Source organism: Gossypium hirsutum, chromosome D09 (assembly GCF_007990345.1).
Source record: "Gossypium hirsutum isolate 1008001.06 chromosome D09, Gossypium_hirsutum_v2.1, whole genome shotgun sequence".
Classification (NCBI taxonomy): Eukaryota; Viridiplantae; Streptophyta; class Magnoliopsida; order Malvales; family Malvaceae; genus Gossypium; species Gossypium hirsutum.
The window spans coordinates 46,846,850-46,857,501 of record NC_053445.1 but is presented as its reverse complement, the minus strand read 5'-3'; the positions used below and the strand labels follow the sequence as shown (position 1 = coordinate 46,857,501).

Genomic DNA, 10,652 nt, shown 5'->3' with positions numbered 1-10,652 from the left:
AACCCGCCCCTTTTTTATACTTTTGGTGGATCTCAGAGATGTCATAGACCTTGGTGGCTCAAAATCGTAACATGCCTGACGGAAAATGGTTAAGACCTAGTTAATCATCCAAGCTCACAGGACTTGAGAAAGTGAAGTGTCCAAATTTCGTATATCCTGACAGGCCGTATGAGAAAGGATCAACTAACTTGATTGATTAATAAAAAGTAGTAATATATTGCTTGACCTGTGCGGGGAGCAAATTTTAGACAAGCGTACTGCGAAGTTTCAATGTTGTATTGGACATTCATTCAAGTGTGAAGGTTATTTGTTTGACAGAGATGATGCTTGGTTTGGTTTTAGCGGCTGTTAAGCTGTTGGAAGAAGGACTTAGATGCTTCGTAAATAGACCAACAGATTGCAGCAGCTGGAGCATGGAAGAGCGTCCTTGGAATCCATCCCCTCATAAGGCCCCTGTATCCATCCTTCTTCACTATTGTTTCAATCACATTCCCAATTGAACTGCTCGAAAATTTATCGCAACCACACACTCCCTGTTGTTTAACATCAATCAATCAATCCAATTCACAATTTCTAAGCTAGGAAAACAGAGTGGAGAAGCAATAAACAAGTATTTTACCTGACACTGCAACTGGGTTTTAACAACATCAAGCGGAGTCGTAAGAGCAGCAGCCAAGGCACCAGCACCGGCACCAGCAGTGGCATGAATTACCAACCTCTCATCATTGGCTGTATCAGGCGACACCTCCATCAACTCTCTCTTTGCCGCCTCGTATGTGGCAAAGTGGACAGCAGTGAACGGCGCGTTCATAATAACAGTGGTTCTATAAGAAGCATAGAAGGCTCCAATCCCTTCCTCCATCACCACCATACGCACGCACTCCGCTACACCTTTGTACGGACTATTCTTCAACTGCAGTCTCTGCTTCACCATATCCATCGGCGTGAAGACCGCGTCGCTTGTTACTGTGGCCACCACGCCAGAAGCAGCGTGAACCATTGAGTTATTCGGATCACCACGGGACAAAACTTGCTTAGATAGCTCGTAAACAGAAAAGTAAACTGCATGTGCAGGTCCTGCGCCAAGCCCCATTGCAGCTATACCACGGTAAAGACCGGGAGGACCTTCTAGCTTTAAGATGGAACCGAGGGCTTGACGAACGCTGACGGGTTGAACCGAACATGAAGCGCCAAGAGCTTGCATGCGTGTCTTAAGTGTGTCGAGAGGAAACATAGCCATGTGCTCGAGGGTGCCGGCTATGGAGCCAGCGATCATGAATTGCCAAAAGTGAAGGCCATCGTGGGTTGGCGACTGGGAAAGTGAGATTTCAGGGTGAAAGTCTGAAGGAGGTGGCACGGACCGGAGCTGGGGTGAAGCGTCAGTGGCCATGATGAAGTTAAGGGTGGCGAACAAAGAGTTGGTTGGGGTCCAAATATATAATCAAAGAGTGGGCGGGAATTAGAGATGACTTTCAGGTCTAACAAAGCAGAGCTGCTTTGAAGTGGTAAGTCACATTCTACTATAATATAAATTCTAACATTGAAGATAAAATTAAAAAAAAAAAATGTCTTTGCTTAAAGACTCAAAAGAAAAAAAGAATAAACCAATCAATAAAAAAGTTGACAAGATTTTTATATTTTCAGGAACGGATTTCGTTTGAATTGGAAGTAGCTATCAATAGGGAGGGGATGGATTAGGAATATAGAATTTCTTTCCCTCTTTATTAGAAATAAAAACAAAATTCAAAGTATTTTATCTCAAAAAAAATTCGTGGTTATTGCGATACATCTCGAGAGAACAAAATTTAGTTATAAATTGCTTAGCTAAACAAGATGAATTACAAGTATTTGAATTTCCTCACTTTTCTCAAAATGAATAAATTTAAGAATAATTATTCTCTTCCGAATATTATATTTTCATTATTTCAAGGTAAAGGAAATGGTATTTAAATTTTATTGAATTATTTCGGATTTCAATTACTCAATTCATTAAATTAAAATTTGAAAATTCTTACATTCAACTTTTTAATTTTGAATAGTGAAAATAAAAAAAGGACAATATTAACACGATTTTTATTATTTTCTATTTTCATTTTCTACAAATTATTTTTAAAATTTTCAACAGAAGACAGTTTTTTAATGATTTATTTTCCTTACATTTTTTGTTTATTCGTCAGAAAAATCTTCTAAGAATAACCTTCATATTAGTGTTCACACTATATTTTTATGACATTTGGCATAACATACGAATGCCACGTGTCTTTCTAAATATATATTTACATTGTTTTTAATAGTTTTAAAAAATATTTAAAAATTAAATAGTTTTCAAATAAGTTTAAAGAACCAAATTTAAATTGGTTTTAACATACCTTTTAAAATTATCTCAAAATAGATTTAATTTTTTTAGATAATGTTTAAACAATTTTTAAATATTTTAAAGATTCATCAAGAAAATTAATTTTAGCAAATATTTAAATTTTAAAATATTATTCCAAATACTTCTTTTTCAAAAATTTGAAGTACTATTTAAAAAGAAAAAAGTTAGAAAAAATAAAAAAAATGATATGTTTAAAACTCTAATTTTAAATAAAATTAAAAAAGGTAAAATTTTTAAAAATATTTCTAAAATAAAATTTTGGTATCTTTTAAAACATATTTTCAGCATGTAATTGAAATATTGATTTTTCTTATATTATAATTAAAAAAGAAGAAGTATTTAATCTAATATACATACATCAATCTTAAAATATAATGTTTAAAAATGTTTTAGAATTTAAAATAATAGATAAAAATCAAATTAAATATTAAATATTTTTAGCTAAAAGTATAAAATAAATTGATACTAAACAAATTTTGTAAAAAAAAAAAATCTTGTTTTACAAGTTTGTAGAGAAAGTTTATGTAACAGCCTAATATTTGACAATCTAATTTCTTACTTTTTAATTTTCATGGACTTATTATTTTATTTAAAAATATTTAAAATAATTATATTTATATATCTTATTAAATATTTCGAATTAAGTTTAAAAAATTTACCAAATTTTATTTAAATTACTCATTTCATATATACAAAAGTAAGGTTTAGACGTAAATAAAAGTATGGTTATAATTTCATATGTGCATATTTTATTTTTTATATTAAACTTTTTTTTTCTATAATCTTTATACATGTAATATATTCTAAATAATTTTATATACACATTGCTCGTGTATTGCACGGAAAAAAACCTAGTATATATATCACCAGGATTTCAAATATATATACCTATACTTTTTTTAGGATATTTTTAGTTTTTCTTATATAATAAATCAATAAAAATTTAATTATAATGATATTTGAATTCAAAATACATACATAATAATCAAATTAAGTAATTTTTATATTATTATCTGTATCATATATAAAATGGTTGATTGAGTCAGTGTTAACACCAATTCAGTTGTGAAATTTCTAAAATACCTTTACTTTAAAGGATAAGTAATATTATTATAAGGCTATTTTCACAGTTTTATACCGTCTTAAAATAAAACAATTGAAAAATATGATTTGAGAATCGAAAACAAGGCCAGCAAATCCATATTAAAAACATTTATCACTTCAGTAATAATTATTTGTTGATATATTTTTAATATAAAATATTTTCATTCACTCATATCATCAGTGCAATAAAATCTAATTTATACTGAATTATTTTAATTAGTTAATAAATTATTATGTATCTTATATATTATAATTTATAAGCATTAATTAAATGTGAGATTTAGTCTCTTAATTTTAATTTGGCATAATTTAATCTTTTAATTTTTTTATAATGTCATTAACTTAAAAAGTTAACAACGTTAATTTCATGTCGACTTAAGTTTTTTTTTTGTGTGTTGGAAGGGGTAATTTTGTGAAAAAACTGGAATCAATATTTTAATCAAAATAATTAATTATGTTAAGGGTTAAATTATATTAATTAAAGCATAAGAATTAAATTTCAAAGCTAAGTTACTAAAGAAACCAAAATCAAAATTAAATTGTGGGATAAACTGATTTACCGATCTATTAAATGTTTTTAAAATTAGATCGATAGTTAAATGAGTTAAATTACCAGCTTATTGATTTGATCAATTTAATTAAAAGATGTTTAAAAAAATCATAAAAATAGAAAAAAAAATCACAATCAATTTTTTAAATAAAATCGATCCATACCCTAATTTTTATTCAACGGAGATGGTAAAGGGGAAATCAATCTCATCCGTTATAGAGTATAGACAAAGAGTATATATGCTCACAACTTTAGGGGTCATCTATTACAAAGTCTATTTGTGCTTGCACCACTTCATGACATGACTTAAAAAGAATGCATATGCATATATTTCATCTGTTTTTATTATTATTATTATATAAATGCCTACTTTTATTTGAAATTCTTTTCTAACCCTAAATTTAAAAATAAAATATGTTTAAATATATTTTTAATTACTACAATAATAACAATATTAATTGAAATAATAATAAAAAAACAGTACGGGGATTTAAGAATACATTTTTAATATTATCAATTCACAGTTGTAGGATTAGATTATTGGGGTGGTCACCCATAACGCCTTCAACACTTAGATTTTTTTGGGAAAAAGATTCTATGGAAAAAGGTGGAATCGAGCTGAATGGAATTTGGATAGTGGAAATTTTGATAGATTAATCGAACATCAATTTTTAAGTTTGTATTTAAGTTTAGTCGTATTCAAGTTTAATTTTTTTAAAAATAATAATTTAATTTTATAATATAAAATATATTAAAATGAAAAATTCAATTACAGTGGAATAGAGTATTATAGTATTTGAATTTGCTTAGATTAATAATTTAAATTACTAAAAATTGAATTTAGTCTATATAATTATCGAATTGAATTGTTAGCACCATCCTTGTCGAGGAGCCGTGTGTTGTCCACAAGCCTGCAAGCCGTCTATTCCATTTTATGCTTGATCATTGGATTTTCATCCATCATTATCCGTCGCAATTCAATTCTAATTTTCTTTTTGGAAAAGTTTGTCCCAATTCATTTCATCAGGTGGTTTAAATAAACATTCTAGATTTAAGTTTGTTATAGTGTTAGTTATTTCTGACTCACTACTTGCTTGCATGACTGGGATTAATCCGTAGCTTGCATAGTTTCAAAGGCAAATCTAGGGGGTTGGCATGGGCCTCGGTCCCCCTTAAAATGAAAAATTATTATTTAGACTCTCTAATTTTTTTAAATTTTAAATTAGTAAATGTAAAGTTGCACTTTGACCCTCCTAAAATTATAAAAATTCGATTTAATCCTTTAAAAATTATAAAGATATAGACTATAAAAAATTAAAATATCATTCGGCCACCTCTAAAATATTGTTTTGGCTTCGCCTCTGCATAGTTCGCATATTGGAGTTTGTTCATGATGAGTTCGCATTCTCTTATGAACTCGCATGGGGTAGGTTCACACTACCATGTAGGTGAACACGCACCTAAAGAACACGTGTTAATCTTAGGGTACGTGTTGGCATGCATGAGAGCCTAGTTAAGACGTTACATTCAAGATCAGGGACTACATCATATAAATAGAGAATTTAACTCCCTTTGAAGGATAGACACGCTAAAACACTCAACAAAGTTTTATTTGTGTAATTATATATAAGTTAATTTGAATTGAATTAATGATTTAATTCAGTGTTTATAATAATTAATAATTTAATATTTTTAATAACATATAGTTGTAAATTTTAACTTGAGAAAGTAATATCCTGGTTGAGAGGGAGTTGAGGGCTTAACATCAAGTGGGTATGGTGGTGTGGTGTCCATAAGCTCTCTTTGGCCAAAAGCAGTAACTCCAACGAAAAGCATAAGTGGAATGGTGCATTTGTCTGAATGTGTAGCAAAAGGCAAAAAGGTCCTCTCCTCAGCGGCTGGCAACCAAGTGTAATATGCGAGTCAAATCCGTGCTTCGCTTTGTGTGAGCGTTAGATTCTTTGCGTAACTGATCCTAAAACAACAGCTTTCCTCTTTAAAAAGATAAGAAAGCCCATTTGATAGTGGCACTCATTTTGTCCTCTATTTGGGCCATTCTGGAGCCTGTTGCATGAAGCCAATTAAACAAAAATCTCACCATTCAGGCCATGCTGCAATTGAGCTTGACTAACTAAAGCCCTTCATCATCAATACCCAATTTAAATTTTGATATTTCAACTAGTTATTCATTGGATAAAAAGAAAAATTGAGGTTTAACTTAGAGATGATGTTATTGGGTGTCAGAATTTCCACCATCCATTATTCAAAGCTTGCATCAAATAGTAATTTTTTACTTTGAACTTTCAATGAAACGACTTGGAATTTGTCTTACAAAGAGAAGTTTGTGTACACAGAAAGATAAGAGCAACTTGTTTCTAGGGTGTGGAAAAACCCAGCCCTGCCTATTTTGTCTTTGCTAAACACAAAATTAACACTCTCCAATTTGTCAAACCTTCCAGTCTTCCGCTTGCCCAAAATTAGTACGGTATTCCAAATCAACTTTATCATAACAAATGATATTAAATATTGTTCCGTTACTTTCGCTTACGTCCATGCTTTAAATAGGATCAAGATTATTCTCTTAATACAATATTTTTTTTTTTGCTATATCTTAATACAATTATTATAATATGTAAATTTTCTACCAATAAAATTATAAATTCCTTGTCAATCGAGTCTTAACTCGGTTGATATCGGTATTATTGTCAATACAGAAGATCGTGGGTTTAAGTATGCTAAAGTACATTATTCTCCTATTTAAGGGTTGGGGATTGACTTTTTTATATAAAAATAACAAATATGATAAGAACCTATAATAAAATTAATATTTTACAAAAAAAAAAACTCTTCTTGAAAAATCTTTTAAAATATAAACTTTCTTCACAAAGAAATCTTAGGATTACCTCTCTATATTTTTCATTTTTTTTTGGTGAAAAGAGAAAATGAAAAACATCAACTACATAATAAAACAACCATTGTATTTATCTTCTTGTAAAAAATCTATTGTCTCCTTAGGAGCCTCGTTAAGGACTTGTAAGCTTGATTTCCAGCTCAAGCTAAGTTTAGCTAGACGATTCGCTACCAAGTTTCGATTTCTTGGAATGTGCTTAATCTTCCACATCCCTTCCGCCCTCATGATGCGCTGAGTCTTTCTAAGCACAGTGATTCTTAAATCTTCCAAATTCAAACCAATCAAGATTTGGGCGACTTCAAAGTTGTCAGTCAATATAATGACCCTCTGTAACCCTTATTTAGCAGAATAATGATTCCATCAAGGATGCTCCAGACTAGAGGTGATCATGGGCCGAGCTCAGAAAAAAAATTTCGGCCTGCGTCCTAGGCCCGGGCCCGACCTGACCCGGCCCATTTTTTAATAAACACCAAAATTTTATTTAAAAAAATAAAAAAATATTTTAAAATTAGAAAAAAAAATATTTATTATATATTCAGTTCAGGCCGGGCCGGGCCAAAAAAGTGGAGCACGAGGCTCGACCCGTTTTCTAAATGGGCCTCATTTTTTTCCTAAACCCATATTTTGAGCTTATATTTTTACCCGAACCCTCCCATATTTCGGGTGGGCCGTCGGGCCGGGCCTCTACTCCAGACTTATTCACTAAAATATTTTACCTATTAAGGATATTTAGTTGATTAAATGCAACAATTAAGAGTAATTATACTATAATCCAAACTAATTGGGTTAAAGTTTACTACTATTAAAAGAAACATTTTAAGCTTTATATGTTTAATATTGTAATCTCTATGCATTAACTTTGTTATTAATCTAACGACATAGTTTAATGATGATTGGTGCGACATTAAATCAAATATTAAATTTAAAAATTAAACAAAAGTTTTAAAGAAAGAGTAGATATAAAAGAAACTGATTTTGCTAGATTCAATTATTTTAAAGATAATTGTTGTGTTTAATCACCTTCTTTCCATTTGTTTTCAAAGGTAGTAAGTTATGGTAAAATTAACTATGTATGGGGACTGAGGGATTAAAATGTTATTAGAAATGGTAGCAAAGTAATTGGTAATGAAGAATTGATGTTTATCGAGATTGATTGTAAGGAGGAAAAAGCCAAGAAGATGATTACGTGGAAGATTCGAGCAACTGAGAAAAGTTAACGACACGTTCATCTCATCACATGGACAGCTAAGTGATGACGCAGAGATCGCAATGTGGAAAGCATATACGGGGGCTAAAAGTCCCACAAAAGCTTATTCAATTGGATAGACCACGGGTTCGCCACACGCCTACTTACGTGTTTCAACCGTGATCGTCACTTAATTTCCAATCCGACGGTCCAGAACGAATGCCATCCACTCCGGAACTCTTGCAACAGTGAGTACTCCACCTACCTCTTCTTCTATATATGATATCTCCCCCTCCAACCTCAATCAACAATCTTCCTTCATTTCTTCTCCATTCCTAAAAACCTCTCCACAATGCTTTTGAGACCAGTTTCATCTTTGTGTGTGCAAGCCAAGCAAGGGGATAATCTAATTTGTTCCCTTAAGGGCTCCCCTGTAACATCATCATCATCATCTGCTCTGAGTTTTCTTCCCAGAAAACATGGAAGGGCTTTGGGTGTTTATGCATCCATAGGAACCAACAATCATGCACTTACAGGGGTAGTGTTCCAGCCTTTTGAAGAGGTGAAAAAGGAGGAACTTGATATCCCAATCGCTCCTCATCTTTCGCTGGCTCGCCAGAAATTTGCTGATGCCTGTGAAGCCGCCATCAATGAGCAAATCAAGTGAGTTGTGCTGCTTCGCGTTTTGATATTTTTATCAGTTTCTTGATTTATCGGGGTGGTTATTTATTTTGTGTGACAGTGTGGAATACAACGTTTCCTATGTGTACCACTCGTTGTATGCTTACTTCGACAGAGACAACGTTGCGCTCAAAGGCTTTGCCAAGTAAGATTATAACAAGAAGCTCTCCAAAGTTATTTTTTTAAATATATATATAGATATCTGTATGACGTGATAAATTTTTTATATTGTCGTCGTCAGATTCTTCAAGGAATCAAGTGAAGAAGAAAGAGAGCATGCGGAGAAGCTGATGGAATATCAGGTTTTCTTTCATGTCTATTTCTTTTTGGGTTAATCACACCAAGCGTATTCAAACTATGGCCCAGGTTTTAAATTAATCTTCAAATCTTATAAACCTTTCAATTCACTATTCATATTAATCACTTTCTATTTACCTATCTATTAGTTTGACCATTAAATGTTAGCTCAAATATGATATGGATCATATTTAAAATATAGAGTTTAAACTTACTATCGCATAGACAATTTGAATCTAATGTATTAAAAAAATAGTCCTAACACTATTTATTCTCTTTAACATATCTAGCCCGAGTTATTCATATATTTTCACGATAGTAAAAATACAATTTTACAATTTAAATAGTTTATCTTTATAATTTTTAAAGGATTAAATTTAAAATTTTATAAATTATAAAAAGGTGTAAATGAAAAAACTTTCCATTTTAAATGGGTAGGCCACTGCTAGTCCCTTGGCTCTGTCACTGGTTATACACTGATTTAAAATTTGATTCACACATTTTAAATATGGTCCATGTCAAATCTAAACTAGCATTTAAGGTCAGAGTTGATGTTAGGCTAATGGAAGGATTTGGTTTATAGAATATTGATACTTTGAAGACTTAATTAGAACATTATAAAGTTTAGGGATCGATTTAGAATCCGAGTCATAGTTTGAAGACATTGGTGCACTTAACCCGGTTTTTTTTCGTATTATATATTGGAGTGGGAGCATATAAATATAATAGAATTATTAATTTCAACTGTTTAATTAGAACAAACGAGGAGGAAGAGTAAAACTACACTCTATTCTGATGCCCCCTTCAGAGTTTGATCATGCTGAGAAGGGAGATGCACTATACGGTGAGTCGGTGTCCCTCTTACACGTTTATTCTGATCTCTTTTCGGCTCTCAAATGCAATGCTAATTGCTTCATAGTTCACAATATCTCATAATTTTGCTGTTAGAGTTTGTTTAAATGTTGTTTCTCTGATCTATTAACTTTTGCCTTCTTTGTTGAGTTCAGGTATGGAATTAGCATTGTCCTTGGAGAAGCTGACAAACGAGAAGCTTTTGTGCCTGCACAATGTAACACTAATTGTTTATAGCCATACGCCATAGGTGTAGTAGATGAGATGTGTGCGTCTACAACTAATCTAATGGTCTTAATTTAACAGGTAGCGGTGCAAAACAATGATGCTCAGATGGCCGATTTCATCGAAAGCGAATATTTAGCTGAGCAGGTGAGCTCACTTTCATTCTTAGTATCCAAAAAAGAAATCTTTCAAACACCCACAATTTCTAATTATCTCAAGTTTTCAGGTTGAAGCCATTAAGAAGATATCAGAATATGTTTCTCAATTAAGGCGGGTTGGAAAAGGACATGGTAAGCCTTGCAAGCTATATGTATCATTTGTTTTCATAAAATCATTGGGTTGATAATGTTTCAGTTACATTGTAATAACCGAGTGCAATCGGCTTGTAGGCGTGTGGCACTTCGATCAAATGCTACTCCACGAAGGGGCGTGATGCTGCCCATAATCACCATCTAAATGCTGCATCTTT

At 31.7% G+C, this 10,652-nt stretch overlaps 2 protein-coding genes across 2 annotated transcripts; one reads left to right on the top strand and one right to left on the bottom strand.

Annotated features, from left to right (window-relative positions):
- Positions 1 to 169: 169 nt before the first annotated feature.
- LOC107890934 (mitoferrin) lies at positions 170 to 1,636 on the bottom strand. The gene is made up of 2 exons (XM_041101013.1): positions 620 to 1,636; positions 170 to 533 (listed from the first exon to the last, which is right to left on the bottom strand). The coding sequence occupies exons 1-2, from the start codon at positions 1,388 to 1,390 to the stop codon at positions 339 to 341; spliced, it is 966 nt and encodes a 321-aa protein (XP_040956947.1). The 5' UTR covers positions 1,391 to 1,636; the 3' UTR covers positions 170 to 338.
- Positions 1,637 to 8,480: 6,844 nt separating this feature from the next.
- On the top strand, positions 8,481 to 10,616 carry LOC107890938 (ferritin-3, chloroplastic-like). The gene is given in 8 exon segments (NM_001326778.1): positions 8,481 to 8,791; positions 8,871 to 8,954; positions 9,051 to 9,111; positions 9,863 to 9,950; positions 10,114 to 10,175; positions 10,265 to 10,330; positions 10,410 to 10,473; positions 10,573 to 10,616. Coding segments are annotated over 8 exon segments (780 nt in total).
- Positions 10,617 to 10,652: the final 36 nt, after the last annotated feature.

What these genes read in the sequence shown, in the direction of transcription:
- LOC107890934 (XM_041101013.1), bottom strand. Translation starts at nt 1,390, where the DNA reads ATGGCCACTGACGCTTCACCCCAGCTCCGGTCCGTGCCACCTCCTTCA. An exon ending in AAACCCAGTTGCAGTGTCAG is followed by an intron (nt 534 to 619) that starts GTAAAATACTTG and finishes GTTAAACAACAG; the next exon opens with GGAGTGTGTGGTTGCGATAA.